General features: G+C 27.9%; 2 protein-coding genes across 5 annotated transcripts in view; one reads left to right on the top strand and one right to left on the bottom strand.

Moving 5' to 3' along the window:
- The window catches only part of LOC107441434 (putative phosphorylase b kinase regulatory subunit alpha), a 36,326-nt gene extending 26,073 nt beyond the window's left edge, over positions 1-10,253 (top strand). For 2 of the 4 annotated variants that reach the window (XM_071180212.2, XM_071180213.2), the window contains exons 24-32: positions 373-451; positions 915-1,044; positions 2,505-2,603; positions 2,688-2,711; positions 2,813-2,862; positions 4,229-4,393; positions 4,795-4,848; positions 5,839-6,042; positions 8,968-10,253. In XM_071180212.2, coding sequence (XP_071036313.1) covers positions 373-451; positions 915-1,044; positions 2,505-2,603; positions 2,688-2,711; positions 2,813-2,862; positions 4,229-4,393; positions 4,795-4,848; positions 5,839-6,042; positions 8,968-9,168 — 1,006 coding nt within the window. In that variant the 3' untranslated portion in view covers positions 9,169-10,253. The remainder of the gene's footprint in view (positions 1-372; positions 452-914; positions 1,045-2,504; positions 2,604-2,687; positions 2,712-2,812; positions 2,863-4,228; positions 4,394-4,794; positions 4,849-5,838; positions 6,043-8,967) is intronic. The other 2 variants (XM_016054693.4, XM_043049001.3) reach the window with 1 other exon arrangement.
- Positions 10,250-19,625, bottom strand: part of LOC107441433 (gem-associated protein 5) — a 52,920-nt gene continuing 43,544 nt past the window's right edge. Inside the window, exons 24-26 of the mRNA XM_043048993.3 lie at positions 15,429-15,582; positions 11,960-13,872; positions 10,250-10,507 (exon numbers count right to left, since the gene is read on the bottom strand). Of these exons, the coding sequence (XP_042904927.2) occupies positions 10,313-10,507; positions 11,960-13,872; positions 15,429-15,582 (2,262 nt within the window). The 3' untranslated portion in view covers positions 10,250-10,312. The remainder of the gene's footprint in view (positions 10,508-11,959; positions 13,873-15,428; positions 15,583-19,625) is intronic.

Here is a 19,625-nt window from a genome sequence, read left to right as displayed (position 1 = left end):
ATTTATAAATAACTATGAAATACTAATTCAATACATCATTTTAAAACTATGCAAATTGTTATGACCTTTTAAAGTTATTGGTTTTTTCCTTACACAATATCTGAGAAACGATGATTATTATTTTTTTCTTTATCGTTTTTTACAACCATAGAATCACAATTATCTGAAATAATTGGGACACAAAATTTTTTTTAAAAATCCTTTTGTAACCTTTATTATTACTAACACTTGTTTTCTAATGCTTTTCAGTTTATTAATATTTCTTTTTAATATTAACTATGAAAGTTCTTTTTTAAATTTCAAAATACCTCTACTATAACTATCACAAAATTATACATAAATATGTATTTATTTATTTCAAATCTTTTACAGGCCTATACCGTCAAAAGATTTAATTGCAATAATTCATAATGCCCATGGCAGTGATCAAAGTACTGCAATGCTGACACAGGTGAGTAAAAAATAATGCATATTAAAGCATTCTTAAAAAGAATAGAATTTTTATATAATTTATCATTGCACGATTGAAGAATATTTTCCTTGAAGTAAACCAAAATTATAGAATTGAGAAAAATGCACCACCTTTTTGTATTAATAGAATAAGCTTTCCTAAATATGAAATGTCATTTTTTAAAAAAATGTTTTTCTTGTTTACAAGACATATAAATTCAATTTTTATATCATTCATTTTAATGCAGTTTTTATTACTTGGACATTTTGCAAAAATCACAGTGACATTCTTGTAAGTGAAGAGCAACTCTTTTGTAGTTTTTCTGCTATACATGCAATTGTAATCAGATTCTTGAATGGAACTTACTGAAAAATTAGTTTTCAAATATGAAACATAGTTGTTCAAAATATTCTTTTTTTAATACTCTTGACAATTTAATTTTAATTCTTATTTATGTTTTTAGGAACTGTTAGTTTACTTAGCTATGTTCATAAGAACTGAACCACAACTGTTTCTAGAAATGCTGAGGTTACGAGTTGGTTTAATCATTCAAGTAATGGCTTCAGAATTAGCTCGTTCTCTGAAATGCTCTGGTATGATTTGAACCTTAATTTAAGAATTATTATTTTTAAAATCAGTATGTCTTTTACTAGTAATGTATTTTTAAAATCATGTATCTTTCTTGAATATGATAATTAATTACTATCTTGACTTTGTTACTGTTTGTTTATATACTATTTTATTTTACCTGTTTGAGCAGTTCCTTAGCTAGATACAAGCAACAAAAATCTTATAGCTATTGACGATTAGCCCTGAAGGTCCCTTTTGCAACATTAAATGTTATTCCCTATTTTAATTTAGATGTAAAAGATGTTATGTAATATATGTATTTCCAAATACAGGCTGAGAATTTTGTGAAAATTTTCAAAAGCTCACTTGGTAGTCAAATCCACTGACTTAGAAAATTTCCTGGACATCACCAAAATAATCATCTTTTGTCGAACATTAGCATGCCTATATAGAAACCTATATACAAACACATAAAATAATAGTTGTAAACGGAATGCCTAAATATAAAAATTGAAAAAGAAACATTTAAAAAAAACAATCTGAAAAGAATACTATTTTTTTTTAATCTTCTAATTAAGAATTCAATAGGTCAATACTTCTTTTACCCATTATGCAACCCTTACTAGATCTATCATTACTACAAGAAAGGGTGTATATTTTAGTTTCTAAGCGTAGCATGCTTTATTTATTTTTTACATTTGCTTATATACGAGTTTCGAATTTTAGGTGAATTTTCAAATAAAAAGTGTACTAGCTTGTACATGACTGGGTTTTTATTCAGAATTAAATGGTATATAATTAATATCTTCATCCATAAAAATCTTTTAATTTAAAGATAATTAAAATTAAAGATTTTTATTTCTTTTTTAAATTTTCATTACTGGGGTGACAGTTGAAACAACAAATATATATTTTCTATAGATATTATTTTTAACAGGAAGAGTTTCTAAATTATGTCTCACTGTTCTTGATGGCACAGTGTTGTTAATAAGAGTATGCAATAAATGTTCCACTGATTTAATATTGGTTGCCAGTTACTAATAGAATTGTTTAAAAGTGGATAAATAATAATGAAGTTTATTACTTATTAATTGATTATCCAAAAATAGTTTCTTTGTAGTCAGTGGTAAAAACTTGCTGATTTATTTTTTATTGCTTACAATATTGCCCCTTCAATCAAATTTCAATTCATTAAGTGAAATCTAAGTACTTGTGTTAATAAAGTGATTAGCCGTACTATTGCCGAAATGGAACTTTTGCATTTAATTTTTCCTCAGTATTATTTCCAGATAGATACTTTTCATATTTCCACTAGATGAATGCAAAATATAGAAAAACATATTTTTCCTTACATAGTAACTATATTTTACCAAAAAAATGCTCTTCTGAAGAATTTGAAAATGTGGCACCTTGTTATATTATTTTCCTAAGACCTTTAATTGTTAGAGTAAAAATATTAGTACTTACAATTCAAATATTTTAGGTGATGAAGCCTCAGAACATCTATTAAATTTAAGTCCTTTTGAAGTCAAGATGCTACTTCATCATATTTTGAGTGGCAAAGAATTTGTTGTTAAAAGCGGTAAGTTGTATTTTAAAGATATTCCAAAATATATTCATTATTTACAATGATTAAAATTCTTTATTTTTATTTTATTGCTCTCAGAATTCAGGAATAGACAGTTGTATGGTAAATCGCTGAAAGATTCTTTTAACCTAACACTTAACCTGTTAGATTTATTAAAGTTGGTTTTTATTTCATTATATCTCATACCTTTTAATTCATTACAGCACGAAGTGGAGTTGTTTCTGTTGCCAATCCAAGTAAAGTTCAAAGTAAGGTGAGTAAAAGTACATTTATATTAGCCTCAGCATTAAAAGAAATTGCTGCTGAATTATTCGAAATAGTTATTAACTTTAAAGAAAGAGAGTTTAAGTTCCATTTAGCAATTATGTATATGTTTGGTAAAAAAAATTTTCTTCATGGTTCTTAGAGGAGACTACTCTTTCCTGAATAATAAAATTTGCTAGAGTATTCTCAAGAGCTCTTTGGATATAACATTTAATTAAAAATTACCTTTCAATAAAGCAATCTTAGAGAAGAGAATGCCACAGAGATAAAATACTTCAAAAATTTAGAAATAAAATTTTATCCAAAATTAAGCTGGAACCTTTGCTAAACAAGGGTAGAAGCTCAACCATACATGCAAAATAAATAACTACCGATCTATACTCATGTCAAAAATGTTAGAGAGCTAAATTATTTACGGTAAGTGAAAAGTCAAAGAAATGATAAACCACCAATGAACATCTCGCTTTCACACAAACGATTTATGATTGTATTAAACAATAATATCATACAAGTGCAAGAAAGTATTTTGAATCGGATAGAAAATGAGGTCTTTTCGAAAGAAAAAAAATCAGAAATGAAGAGAAAGAATTGGAATAAAAATGTGAATTGTTTCAAATTTGAATCTAAAGTAGTAATAAACTATCAAATTAAACAAGGTATATGAATCGAGTTCAAGAATAGTCATAAGTCTTTATTTTGATAATTAACGTAAAGCCACTGGGAAATTATTTAAATTTTTTTTATTTGTATCAGTATGTGATTTTTGGTTTTGTGAAAAATTTTTAGTGTCCATTTGTACTAATTTATTATTAGCTTCCCCACAAAGCTAATGTTTAATCAAATTCATAGCTCTACCAACTAAAATATTCATTTTCTTGAAAAACATTTTTCATGATTAGCTCTATGAACATTGCAACTCAATGCAAAATTAAATACAATTACGAATTATTTTTAAATTGGATAGTATAGGACAGACCAGTTTTCCATTAAAAAAGAAATTAATAAATAGCCAAAATTACTGAGTTACGTTTATTAGACAGTTCTGATACTATAATACATACCCTCCAACTTATGAGGATTTTGAAAATAATTCTTTCTAGTGGTAGCGAACCAAAGTAGAAATTTTTAAAGCAAATGGATTTCTCATAAAACTTTTATCAGAACTTAAGAATCTAGCCATATGGCCTGCACTTTTATAAATAATAGTGGACAAGTTACGCTAAAATTATTATTTTTTAAATATTAAGGCATTAATTTTGCTACCGTCAGAAAAGAAGATTTCTGAAACTACGGAAATTCCGTAGCAGTTGGAGGGTATGCTATAATATATACATAAATTATTTCTATAATTTTAGAAAAGCATGGTTGATATTATCCTGGGGAAAGATGGACCGAGTGATGAGGGAGGTCAGTTTGAAAGTGATAGACAAGGGCAGTGGTTGAGGAGACGAAGACTCGATGGAGCTCTGAACAGAGTTCCTAGAGGGTTCTATCCACGCATTTGGTCAGTCTTAGAAAGGGTAAGTTTAAAGCATACATGTTAAAGAAATAGATATATTGAATATATTTAGTAGCTGCTCGGAAATGATATATCGTCACTGGTAGCTTTTATATTTTATGTAATTGTAAAATATTATATTCTCAGAAAAGTTAAGGAATTTGTATATTTTCAAATTGGTAGGGAAATGAAGCGATAAACTTTCATATTCGAACACCTCAAAATATAGAGAGCGAATATAAATAAGGTAAATTACTTTTACATCTAGATTGAATAGAAAAGATTAATCTGATAAATAAAATATTTCTCATTTTATTCTGTTATAACTACTTCATTAAAATGACATATGATTGTTTTTTATTGTGAATAGCTTTTTCAATGTTTATACATGAAAATATTTTAATAAATATATTTAAATTTTAGTGCCAAGGATTGTCAGTTGAAGGAAAAATTCTTAACCAGCAATTAACAAGAGAGGTAATTTCATACATTTTATCTCATATGACAAAATATACCATTTCTGTAGTGAGATATTATCAAATAAAATACAGGATTTTATTACTTGAAATCAAATAATTTAAAATTATATTTGCTCTTGGTGGAAGCATGAAATTTCTTCTTGAAAAATAAAATGGTTACAAGTAAAAATTAGGTATATCATGCTATACTAAAATTTTCTGTGTAAAAAAAAAAAAAAACAAAAAAAAACAAGGGATTTTCAAAATAGTAAAAAATTTTGCAAGATATAATAATATACAGTGTGCAAAGAAAATGGACACCCTGAATAAATTGATCTAATGATTGGATTTTCACGTATTAGGACTTGATCTTAATAGTCTGACAGCCTAATGTTAAATATGCTTATTAATTTGCAGCAATATTTTAATTTATGAAATCAGATACAAAAACGTTTTTTTCCTTGAGTAAACATAGATTTTTAGCAATGGATTTGAATTCTTGATCCTTAAAATATAAGGGTAACTGTAATTAGGAAAATATTATCCAAATTTTTTTTTTAGACAGGGGAGCTGTCAAAAGTGTGGAACCCTTAACGACAATTTCACTTCTTGCGCATTTTGTTATGTCTAGAAACCATTATAAGCAATTCAAAAACATTTTGTACACCATTATAAAACTGATTTATACAAAGATGTAAAAAATATTTATTATTTTATAATAGTGGAAATTTTTTTAATTCTTACGCATACTACTTTTTAAAATTGGATGTGATTTTAAAGCCTCTTTTGTTTTCGGACATTTAAAGCTACCATCTTGCTAATGTTTTGAATGCTTGGCAATAGATCTTGCTTCAACACAACCAGATATTCTAACCAATATTAATTTGACCTAAATCATGGGTCAGAAAACAAGTCATTGTTTAAATAATATTTTTTCAAAGGGAAAATTTTTATAAAAACAAATATTTTAGTATTGTAAATAATTAAAAAACAAATATATTTTATTTAGATGACACCAGGTGAACTAAAATTTGCACTTGAAGTGGAAACAGTGTTAAATAGTATACCACAGCCAGAGTATCGTCAATTGATGGTGGAAGCTTTGATGATTTTGACGCTATTAGTTGAACATGATGCAGTCAAAACTCTTGGAGGAATAATAAATGTTGAGCATTTAGTGCATAAAGCAAATCAAATATTTTTAGAAGATCAAGTAAGTTCACACCAAATTTGCAATATCACTTTATTATTGTGGTGTTTGTCAGGTTTATTGATTGTAACAGAGTTTCCCTAATTATCTAAAGCTTAACCATACAACACTTCAGTTATCTAATACACGATAAAAGAAATCCGCAAACCTTTAATCGTTATTACAGTCGATACTATTGTTGCATTTATAACCTTTGTGCTATTACATGAAATTCAATTCAATCCAATTATTGCTTTCAGAAAGAATCTGAAATCTGGTTGCTGGAAAATTACAAATAAACAGAAGACAAAAATTAACCAAATTTTGTATTGTTGTTTGTGATAGAAAAATGAAACAAAAGCATTTTTTTAAGTCACTAATTATTCTGAGTAATTTTATATATTTAAAGGTTTACCATTTATCCAATGATTTCAATTTTCTGACAAACTAACCCTGATCCTGTTGGTATTTAATAATCGGAATTCTACTATATAAGATTTTAAAATGATTTTTTTCCCAAGTTAATTTGAAAGTACAGTGTACTTCTTTGTTTAATAAACCCTTTTGCTTGGTTTGAAATTTGCTTATCTCAAATGCATTAAATTTGTTTAAAAAAAGTAATTTTTTAAAAAAATGAATGCTTAAATGGAATTATAAAATTTATTCATTATATTTTATCGTTCACTTAAATCTTTTTAAACAAAGGTAATTAATGTAAAATTTATAATGCTTCAAGAAATAAACTGTATAAATCCATATTAATTACATTATTTTAATTGGAAAACATTCTGATAAATTATATTTATCATTTCTTTAATTTTCTTATATAATCTTATGATTAATCTATTTTTAAATTAAGTATTTTCAATGTTTACAATACTTTTGAACTAGAAATTAAACCATGTTTGTAAATTCCAAAAATAAACTTATATATATGGAGAAGCTCTAAAAATTTTAACACCAGTGATATTTGTATGTTTATAAACTAAACTCAGTGGCGCGACAGCCCTAGAGGGCCAAGGCCTACTGTGCCCATCTCAGTTTTCTTAACTTTGGGCTCTGGGGTGCAGGAGCAGATGTTCCGGTCAGGTGGTCAGCTGAACGTGGAACCCCCAGTGTTTAGCTCCCAAGCATGCTTGGTACTCATTTATCGACCCACTGAAGGGATGAAAGGCTGAGTCAACCTTGCCCAGCCCGAGGATCGAACCAGGGACCAGTGGCACGACAGCGCGAAGCGCTACCGCTCAGCCACCGGGTTGTTTATAATTGATTCAAAATGAGGAGCATTAAGAATACTCAATACAAAATTTAGCAGAGAAAAGTAAAATAATTTGAATAATAATATTAAAAAGGAATAATTATTTTTCTTATTCTATTCTTCTAATTCAATATTTTTTCCTACAAAACATATGCAGCAGCAGTCAATAAAAGAGAAACATAAGTCAATTTCAGAATAAATTGACTCTTGCTTAAATTCTAGTCCATGAAGCCTTTTTTTTAAAATTAAAATTAGGATAATTCAGATGGGTAAAAATATTTGAATATGGGGGATATTGTAGAAACTTTTTTTTTATAAATATTAGTAGATATCATTAAAATAAGTATGGTGCTTTATTATAATAAAAAAAAAATAATTAGTTATAAATGTATAGTTTACAAAAACATTTATAAGATGATTATTAATATTGATTATAGTGGATTGATAAAGCGTTGGAAATAAGAGAGTAAACACTTAAAAAATATATTATAGGTAATCAGTAAATGACTCCATGTTAATTTAAGTATTGAATCGATAATTGGAGGCAATAATCATAAAGATTGGAAAATGTTACAATAACTATGCTAAGGAACTTAGTAAAATAATATAAACAATTAGATGATAATACCCAAATTTAAAGATGAGATCCAATGTTTCTTAAATCAAATAATTTAAATAGAGTGTCAGTAATTTTGAAAACAAAAATAAAATGAGTATAGCCACTACACATTTTAGTATACAGTCTATTAGTTCACCACTTTGACTATTCTGAGATAATTGAGTTGGTTAAGAGATTGATTTTTTTTTTTAAAAATAATAAATCAAATTTACATAAGATTTGTTACTGTGTTAGCCAATATTTCATAAATGTTAACCCCTCAATCCATACTCTTTTAAATGTTGATTATATATAAAGGAACAAGAGTCCAGAAAATTTTTTGAACCATAAAATAAGTGAGATAAATTAGAAACCTTGTAAAATCGGTGAATGGTCCTCCATGTACAAAATCTGCGATTTTAGGATAGAATTATACCTTACTTTATTATATCAAATGAATAAAAGGGGTTGAAATTTTTGAAACATAAAAACTGTTATCATGTATTGTCTTATGTAGAAAAACTTAATTAGTGAATGATACCCAATTGTAAGGATTGCGTTATTGATCTATCAATTCCAGCAAACTGAACAATGGGCATAGGGGTTGATGAGCTACCTGCAAAAAAATTAGTAGAAAAGGAAAACAATTTTTTTTTTTTGAGGAAGAAAAAATGGCAGTTTTTAGTTTGACCTTTAATTAGCCAAAACTCAGAAGATTTTTGGTTTCATTCCAGAGGATAGATACAAGCAAAAATGAATTTTTCCAACAATTAAAAAACTAATAAATACCTCAAATCTAAAGGTTACAATAACAAAATACCCTAAAAGAAAAAGTGAGAATTTTAACCATGCAGTTTTTGATGACATCATTGAATACGTTGGGACTTGACCTTCAACCTCTGCAATTTACGACAGCGCAATTCTGCTACTTTTTTAAGCAGGGTTTCACGTGATTTGCTTTCAAACATTTTATTTTGTTACTAGCTTGTAAAATTGAAGAGTTTTAATCCTTTTTTCCAATTACAGTTTTTAAGGACTGTATAATACCAATATACAAACTATTTATTATACAATGTATATTTCTGTGCTTTAGAAACAAATTAATGGAGATGCGACCATATGCTGTGCTACAACTACGCCAGATAATCCGTGCGGTGGTGCTGCAGGTATTTGTCAACATTTTTATGACAGTGCTCCTAGTGGATGTTATGGTACAATGACATACTTAATTAGATCTGTTGCCACTACAATGGACTGTTTGCCAAAACAAGAGTTAGACTGTACCATAAGTTAAGATCTCAACATTTACAAAACCCTCCTTTTGACTCTCTAACTTAAAATATTTGCATAATAAATTGGGCAATAGTAATATAAATCCATTTCTTTTTATAATTAGATCTGATAGAAAATAGTGAACATTATTTTTACTTTATAAATGACATCTTTCTTTTTTTGTTATTTATGAGGTGATACTATATTTAGCTTCTGATAAAGATATTTGTTTTCTGTCTCAAAGACACTTATTTTACTAAAAATAGCTATATTTTTATTGAATAAAGTAACTGGAGAAAATTTTAGCAACAAAATATTATGGATTCGCATAATTTCTTTACATTTAAGATGTTAAGTTGGATCCTGCTTTATTAATCTAATAGAAGTTAGATTTTTTTATTTGCTAAATGTAATAAAATGCATATTTATTATTTTTGTTACACATTTGTTAAAGATTAATCTATGGAGTTTGTTAGATATTTTTGTTGTTAAATGTTTAAAAACAGTTGTCAGTTTTTTTTAAAATTATAATTATTGATAAGTCAAGAAAAGTGCCAGATTGTTATTGTTCATCTTTTTTAAAATATTTATTTTACAACATAGAAATGCATTGTAATTAGGTTCTTTGTCAGGGCTATGAATAGTTTTAGAAATTTCTTAAGCGACCCGTCCATCTCAAAAATAAATAGTAATTAATATTTTAATTGAAGCATTCCACATTAATGAATAACATGTATATATGTAAATTTCTTTGAAAAAATTTATTTTTATTTAATTAAAATTGCATAAACATATCAATAGCTATTTGCTGATTAACATTTGCTTTAATATCTTGTCCACTTTTTCACATGTCTTAAAAAATTAATAGCTTGTTAAAAACCTTTTGTTTAAGGATAGTTTTGGAATGTTTCAACTAATGAAAGCTTAATAAGTTTAATTTTTTTTAATGAAGATCATTTGAAAAAGATTGTTATCATGTGTATATTGGTCACTGTTATTTAAATATGGTTGTTATTAAATCATTATTTTTTCCATCAGTATTACAATGCTTCACAAGTGACTGATGACATTGCCTGTATGTATAATAAAGAAAAATCTATATGTCAATGACCTTTTTTTATTAAATGATTGGATTAATTTATTTAGAAAACAATGTATCACAAATTTTATTTAGGTTCCTTACAAATTTTACACACATACTTGATCTCACCACAAGAGAATTTTTCTTCCCAATCGATGATGCTATGAAGGAAGCTGTGCAGTTTATTTCGAACTGCATGGCACTCTGATTTGTATACGACTTGATGTATAGCATCACTAAGCTTCAACAAAATATCAAAAGGATTTGGATAAAGGCAACACTAAAAAAAGATAATTATTAGTTTAAATGTAAAAATTGTATTGATAAAAAATACCAGATTTCTTTTAAAATAAAGATTTTGAAAAGTGAATTGAAATTAAACGAGAAAAAAAAAATTTCAGTGAAGAAGAGTTTCTTAATTTTTTACCAATCTGATGATGATTACTATAAAACTATATACAAGATGGGTAAAAACTGTGGGATAATGAATTCAATGTATATTAAAATATAATTTTGAAATAAAAACATATGCAGAGATGATTGTGCTCCGGAAAATAATCCGGATTTCCAGAGTTTTTGCTAATTGTGATCCGGAAATCATTGATTACATTTTATGTATAAAAATTTTTGTATATTTTATTTAGAAATATTGGAACTAGAATTTATACTTGGCATATTTTTCATTTGTAAATATTTTTTCTGGTAGAATAATAAATGTGATTAAAGATAAAAGTAAACTTATACATAAGTATTGATTTAAATTATGCTGCATAATCATTTATTTAGATTATAAAGACATTAATTTTTTGAACCTCGTCATTAATGATTTTACTCAAGAAATTTTCAAGATTTTTGAGTTGGGCTTACAATCACCCATGCATATGTAAGACCAATATTCAGCAAACAATTGGCATCAACTTAACCATCTGAGTGGTAATTTCAAACTTTCGGATGCAGGCTTTCCTGCATCAAAAAAGCCTGTTTCTCCAGATTACTTATTAAAAACTGTTAATTTTTCTTTTCATTCTGTTACTGTAACTCAATAACCTTAATCATTGTGGATCAAAGGTCAAAGTGAAATTATTATTCCAAAGGGATACTGAGATTATCTGATGTAGGCATATGATATGCAATATAGTATTATAATAAAATTATATATTTCAGCATTTCTAGAAGAGGTAAAACTCTAGCAATTTTAGTTACATTACAAATTTAGTATTTCAGTTACTTTTGTCACAATAATTCTTATTTTTTTTCATCAAAAACTTATTACAATTATTATCAAAAACTTATTGAAATTAACTGTAATATTCCTAATTTTCTTCCCATAAAATTCATAATTTTCCTTTTATTTCTAACAAGGTTATTGCGATGAGCAGTAAAAAAAAAAAATTAATAATGTATCCGTTATTAATGGGACACGATTAGTTTGTTAGTGAAAGGTGATTAAAGAAATTAGTTGTATTACCTCCTGAACATGATGCATTTATTTCTCATTTTGTTTCTTTTAAACTAAAAGATTTGAGCTTAGATTTTTAAGCATATAATTATTCATGCTTATTTTGCTTGCAATAAATATATTTTATGCAACTTTTTAAAAACTGAGAACATAGTCAAATATGAAAAATCAGAACACCAATTTTAAAATAAATACATAGTAGCTTTCAAAATATTATTTTGAAAGCATTACGTATTAGAAATATAAAAAAAATAATTATTAAAAAAAACTCACCATAGCATTTTCTTCAAGAACTACTAGTGCATCTGAAATCATTTTATGTTCTTGCTTCAGAGTTTCTGTTCTTTTCTTTTGGGATCCATCTTTAGTATTCCTGACATTTTCAGAAGATGCATGGCTATTATCTGCACAATTTCCATCAACAGTTGTGTCCAATGTTTTACTACAATCTTCGTTACAATTAATGACACGTGTGTCCTTTTCTCCTTCTATAACATCATTCTGTTGTGAATTATTTGTTTCATTGGATTTAATATCATTGGAATTACTATCAGACGACACAACGGAACTTACATCATCAGGGCCATCAATAAGAGTTTCTTTTTCAGAGCACTCTTCATTAGCCGTGTTATTTTGCAAAATTGTTTCTGTATCACTGATAGAAGATATCTCTGTTGGGAGATTTTGATCAACCTTTTTAGTTTGATCAGAAATTTCATTTGCACAACTGCTATCACTAGTAAGAGAGACCTCCGTTGAGGGTTGCTGCTGCTTTTTCTTTCTCTTTTTAGAGTTCTTGTTGGATTTTCCTTTATTTTTTGAGAATTCTTTAGACATTTCACTTAGTACTGTTGCGGACATGATATTATTCAAATAATTTAAACGTTCTTTAAGATAGTAAAGTAAAGCGAATTCATCTTTACAAACAGTTTGTGATATTAATGATATAACACCGCAAAACGAATCTATTTTTGTTAAGCATAGTTCATGTTGCCTCTCTTCATTTTCTTGATCAAACATTGGTTTCGAGGGACCAGACTCCGAACTCGTTTTTATTGCACAGTCGGATGATTTTGTACTATCGTTCGGCATATCTTTTATCTTAGAACTGTTTTTTGTGGAATAGTTGCTGGTTTCGTTAACTAGATTCAGAGAAAAATTCTTTTCATCACTATCTATGCAAACTTCAGAAATACATTCACTGCTTTCTGCTATATAGCTGGATTTTTTGTTATTTTCTATTATAGATTGTGCTTTTAAATCTGCCTCTTCTATAACTGATTGAATTAACTCTTGCAACTGAAGATCATTCACATCTATAAGATCATTTTTAATTATATTGTCTTCTACATTTTCTTGAACATCTTCACAAAGTAAATCATCTTTCTGGCTTTGAGTCATATTTTCAGGCTCGTTTAAGTCTTTTGAAGAGGCATTGTCCTCGTTAGTGTCATGGACGTTTTCAGTATTATTTTCACAAATATGAGACACTTGACATTCCGCAGAACTGAAATTATTTTGAATATCCAGTGATAAAGATGCATTTGGTTCAGTAGCATGACTAGCATTTTCAATAATAGGAGCGTCACCTGGTGTGAGACGATCATCATTATCTTTGGCATCATTTTTCTTATCCTTAATTGGTGTTTCACTATAATCTGTATCACTAGATGTATTTTTAGCATTTTCTTTTGCAATTAAATTAATGGGAAGTTCTAGATCAACTTTTTTATTGAGATCACTCGTTAATTCTGAATTTTTAATTTCACTTACCCCGCTGTGTTCGACATGACTATCATTAACAGATTTTGTCACATTTGCAATAGTTGCATAATTTTCACCAGTTTCATTTAAAGCATTCATAATGCAATCCAACAGAAGTTCTTTCTTTTTAACGATGTTCTTCAGAAGTTCATCAGTAAGATTAGCAACAAAATACAGCAATAAAAGTTCATCAGTTGCCTTTGATAGTAAAAGCTGTTTCATTTTTAAAGCAGTCATAGATATATTATTTTGCAGATCTTCCTTGGTAAATAAGGATTCCTGTGCTGCAAATTTAAAACTTTGAATCTTCTCTGCTATTGACTGACAGACAAGGAAATAGCTTTTAAAGTTATCTGTATTCAGACTCATAGAGGACTGTAACTCACAGTAGAAACCTTTGTCTTCTGTGATCCAATAGATATCTGCAATACAAAAATAAATCACAATTAGTGGCAGTTAAAAATTAGTGGTATGATAAGTAAATTATGATCATTGATCAAAGCATTTTTCATGAAAAAAAGTTTTTTTTTTTAATAGTCTACATCTTTTCTGTTAAAAAATAGAAATAAGCTTATATTTTATGTTGTTTTTTTATAATTAGGTAGAAGCAAATTGGAATTAAAAGAGTTCATGGTTTACAGTTAAAATGGATAAGGTTTGGTAATGTAAAATAGTATGATCAACTTTGAAATTCCACATTGAAACTTGTAGAAATCTTTATTGATGTATGAATTGCATATTTTCCCAATAACTAAATTAGTATTGAGTTTGTTTTGTTTATTATTCTGTTTGTGATATACTTTTAAAATTTTGTCTGAGCTCACATAGTTAGTATTTCAGAATTTAAAATACTAATCAACATTTTTTCCGAATGTATAATTTCCGTCATAATACAGTGAAACCTCAAGCGTCCATACAATTTCATAAGATTTGTAAAAAGAAAAAAATGAACAAAATAGTTGCTTTTTGTAGCCTAAAGCATGAAAATAGTTACCGAAAACTATGGTAACCCTTAGTTGCCTAAATAAGAACAAAAATTCATCAAAATTATGACTAAAATTTTATTAAATGACTTAATAATTATATACCATGATCCATTTAGTCAAGTTGGTGGCAAATGTGATAATTTTATATAAATGTTAGTGTTCTAGCGTAATTTTTATATCAAAAAAATTTGTATATTTGCAGAAAATTTCCCTTTTATCAATTATTGGTTTAGCAAATCAATTTATACATATAAATATTGTGAAAAGTGGCTACTCAAATTCGAGATTCAAGCATCATAATATCGTAAATTGTTTTTTTAAAAAATCATGCAGAATTTCATAGCAATAACCGTTGAAAAGGAGATGGAGAAACAAAATAGACTTACAATGGAATATGTTCAAATTGAGCGCATTAAAAAGTTATGACTCAAATTTTCAATTCCAAATTTTACAATTTTTGTTTATTTTTCAAAGAAAAAATTTTCAGTGTGTGTTCAGATGCTCCCATGGACCGCAACCCAATTTATGCTTAAAAACATCGCTAGGAATACTGAAAAGTCTCCCAATAGTCTCCTTTTCCTGAAAATGGTTGCTTTTTTTAGCCTTTTCAGAAAAATATTCGCCTGTGGCAACCCTGTATATGCGAGGCAAAATGCAGAAATTTTCATAATATTAAAAAATTGAATTTAAAGGCTGTGGAAATATAACTGCTGAAAAAATTATCAATAATACTAGGTGGATTTACGATGAAATTGTGATTCAAGTTTGGCTCCCCGTGGCAGAATCATGGGAACACTGTTGCAGAATTCTTACAGAAAGAATTTTCTTTTGAAATGCTATTGGTGTAAATTTTAATGAGATTTCTTATTTTAAAATAAAAAATAAAGATGCCTAACACTTCACTAATGAAGAGCATTAAAATAAAAGCATAAAAAAATATAAAATACAATAATTATAGAAAATTGAGACTTGAAATTTATGACATATCTTACTTAAGGGAAAGAAAAGCAAACATAATATTCTAGGTAAAGAAGATATGTTATGGGAGGTTTGAAAAATGTTTAGTAAATCATGCTCGACAGAATCTTTGTTCATCTGTGACTGAAGAATGTATTCTGTGAGAAAAATAGATACTGGAATGTGAGCCTAAAATAAATAAAAAATACTGATTAAAACAAAAAACAAGTGAATAAATAACACCATACAAATTTTTTTAGGTGCTGCGAGGAAAAAACATTTCAAGTAGCATTTTCCCCCAATTGATTTTAATAAAAATGAAAAATAACAGAACAGAATACAGGCAGAATTTCCACTATTCAAAATTTACTGAGCATTGATATTATACAGTACTTATACTAAAACTGAACTTACTTGCAGACTAATAGTCGTAATGTGATTTGACAGAATTGGCACCAATGAAGTAAATATATAATACTTTAGTAAAGAGACTATCAAAAAATTATAAAGACAAAAATATCTCCATAATCCATAAAAAAATTTAAGTTCCAAATGTGGCACTGTAAGCTGAAAACATTTTCAAAATTAAACAAATAGATACCTGCTAGTCTTCTATTTTTTAAAGGCATTTAAGCTTTCAGATATTCCTCAGTAAACTTATAGTAGTTAAATATTAAATCCATGATAAGACTACAATCTTATCCTGTATTTTTATTTGAATACAAAACATATGATTATGAAACATATATTATTATAAGATATTAAACTTTATGTTATTTAATGTTTTTAAAAAATAAAGTTTAAAACTTACATTGAATGTTAAAACACAAACATTTTATCCAGTCTTATACAGGGATGTGATTGACAAAAACACAAAAAAGAAGTTCATAACTGTAGCATTAAACGTGCAAAAGAAAAAATTATATGAATTCAATAGCCAATCTTAGAATGATTACATTATTATCTATTCAAATAAATATAAATAAATGGTAATTATGTTCTTAAATAAAATCTTGATTAAAAAATTTTTTTTTTAATAATTTAGATGACTTTGAGTAATTATGCATAAGCACGATTTTATGTATCACATCATTTTAAAAAACATTTCTTTAATGGTCAAAGGACCTTTATGGACTTTCTCATCAGTTCTTTGTTTTTTCGATGGTCTTTTATTAACGTGACTGATCAGTAGACTGCGTTTTGCAGACTTTTGATCATCAGTGTTGATAGGACAAGAAAGTTCATTTCTCACACAATTTTTAGAGGCCTTAGATTAAGAATCGCGATGTTGGATTTCAAAATCGCGTGAATAAGAATCGCGATGCTTGATTTTAAAATCGCGTGAAAAAGAATCGCGATGCCGGATTTTAAAATCGCGTGAATAAGGCGATGTTGGATTTTAAAATCGCGATGTTGGATTTTAAGAGTGCGTGAATAAGAATCGCGATGTTCGATTTTAAAATAGGGTGAATAAGAATCGCGATGTTCAATTTTAAAATAGCGTGAATAAGAATCGCGATGTTCAATTTTAAAATAGCGTGAATAAGAATCGCGATGTTCAATTTTAAAATAGCGTGAATAAGAATCACGATATTGAATTTTAAAATCACGTGAATAAGAATCACGATATTGGATTTTAAAAGCACGAAAATACAAATCGCGGTATTGAATTTTTAAATCGCGTAAATAAGAATCACGATGCATAATTTTTAGAGTCCGTGAATACTTATCGCAACGAGTAATGTTTAAACCGCGTATAAATACGAAAATCGATGTTTGATATTACAACCGCGTGATAACGAATCGCAATATTGAAATTTAAAAATATATATGAATACGAATCGCGACATTGCACTTTAAACTAGCGGGAATATGAATCGCGATATTGGGTTTTAAAAACGTTTAAATACAAATCGCGATATTGGGTTTTAAAAACGCTTAAATACAAATCGCGACATTGAATTTTTAAATTGCGTGAATGGGAATTGCGAGTAATGATTTTTAAATCGTGTAAAAACGAATCTCAACAAGTAACTTTTAAATCAGTTAAATTCGAAAATCGATGATTTACATAAAAATCGTCTAAATAAGAATCGCAATTTTAGCAGATTCTGGCCCAGTTCCTAATATTTAAAATTCTGTAAATCAGCCAATCAAAAGAAATCAAATATCAGCATCCGAAACGAAACTGCTTAGGACTTTTTCTACCCATTCTACAGAAATTCTACTCATTTTCTTCTGAAGATCATTTTCTCAGGAGGCTACTGCAGGGGGAGGGGGGGAGTTCGTCGCAAATCCGCGTTCGTTCGACTCCCCAAAAGTTCTTGGAACATGGTCGGAAATTTTAAAAAGTCTTTCATCCCTGAAAAGATAAGAGAGTAATGGAGTAGGAGACGGCATTGTTTTACCAAGGTCAACCACTTTTACCCCAGCCAGCAGATTGACACGCGAAGAAAGGTTTATTGGGGGCTTCAATACTTTCGCTCTGCGGAAGAAAAAAATTTTAAACAAAATATCATTTACTGCATAAAAATTTTTTTTTCGCGGAAATTTATGAAAAAAGAGGGGAAGATATGGAAAAATCTGAAAAAAGAGGAAATCAGCGGATCCGCGGAAGAATCACATCCCTGCTTATAAAACAAAAATTAAAAATATATATACAATAAATTCCAATAAACAAGCTGCAATAAGTTAATTTATTACAATGTGTGACTTCAAGGCAAATTCGGCATATTCAATAATATCAAGTTTGCTTACAGAATTTCACAAGCGTTATTCAAAAACAACAAAATTGTTATAAACTAATATATTTTCTAAAATTACTAAGAAAAAAATTTATCGCAATTTTTTAAAATTAAAATTCCTTATTTTTAGTATATTTTTCAAGACGCAAATTTTAAATCATGCAATCACTTAGATATTCGCAGCTTCAATAGTAAAACTATATAGCCTAGTCACTCTTTCTTTCAGCAATTATTGCATTATCTGATATTTATACATTTCATATGGTACTTTTTAAAAAAAAATTTCTACAGATTTAAATTCATTGTTGTTTCTGGTATGGAGTAACAAAGAGCAACAAACTTTTTCCACAAAACTATGGAAGTGAATATTATAGATATTTTCACATCTGCACTACATGGTCCAAAGTAAAAAAAAACACTAGACTTCATGATTTGAACTTGTAAACCATAGTTGAGATGAGACAATGGTGTTCCTTTTATCTATTTTTTTTTTTGAAGTTCTAATTACAAGTAAAAAACATTTTGATATTTTTTTTAATTATAAAAATCGGTCTAATGATCACTAAAAAAATTTGTTAAGATTCTTGGAATTATATTTGTTCTAAAACATAAAATTCAAAAAAAGTAGTTTAAAAAATTTCAATTTCATTCATATTCAAAAATGTATCAATAATTGATTTTCTAAATTAAAGAAATTTTAGAGATAAATTACTCTTAATTTTAGATCTTAATAACTCCATATAGGCGCAAATATGAAATTTTTTTGTTTGGAAGTGAACCCTGTTTGGAAAATTTTACCTTTAATGCAAAAAGGGACACCAATGCCTGATGCTGTGTTTCCTAACCAAAAATTATTAAAATGCTAAATATATTTTTTACTTATTTTGACCTAAATGAAAAAAGTAAGAAAAATATGCTTCATGAAAATTCTGCATCAAAGGGGTAACTGAACTTCATTAACCAACTTTGGTATTACTTCAATCATTTAATAACACTGCTATGCAATCAATAAATAATCTTGATTTTTTTAAATTCAAATAACTATCTAAATCATTAAAAATATGGTAGAATTCTTTTCACACTTTATTTTAACTAAAAAATGCTTCTAGTAGCATTTGTGCATACATTTCTGCCTTTTATTACCCTCACCAACTACCATAAGCTAAATACTGTGCTGGCTTAAACTTTAAGGACAACATATAGTTTGTCTAAAGTAAGAACTCTCCCAGCCATTCGTCTAGACCCGTGGCGGTGACTATGGTAATGAGATATAGCAATTTATAGTAAGAGTTTGGGGACACCGTTTAGGACAGGTTTTGGCTCAGGTCTGAGAGAGAAAAGTAATTTTTTTTTACCGGTCCCGAGCCTTGTTAACCCTAAAGTGAAGGGAAGATATCCTCCTTGAAATGCGCTATTCTTGTTCCTAATTTGTAGCAGGGGGAGTTCTTACCATAGACAAACTATAAGCTACCAAGTATTCTTCTTTAT

Source organism: Parasteatoda tepidariorum, chromosome 1 (assembly GCF_982258835.1).
Source record: "Parasteatoda tepidariorum strain Cologne lab strain chromosome 1, Ptep-v5.0, whole genome shotgun sequence".
NCBI classification, from domain to species: Eukaryota; Metazoa; Arthropoda; class Arachnida; order Araneae; family Theridiidae; genus Parasteatoda; species Parasteatoda tepidariorum.
Note: the sequence above shows the minus strand (reverse complement) of the source record. Positions and strands in the feature narration are given on the sequence as shown.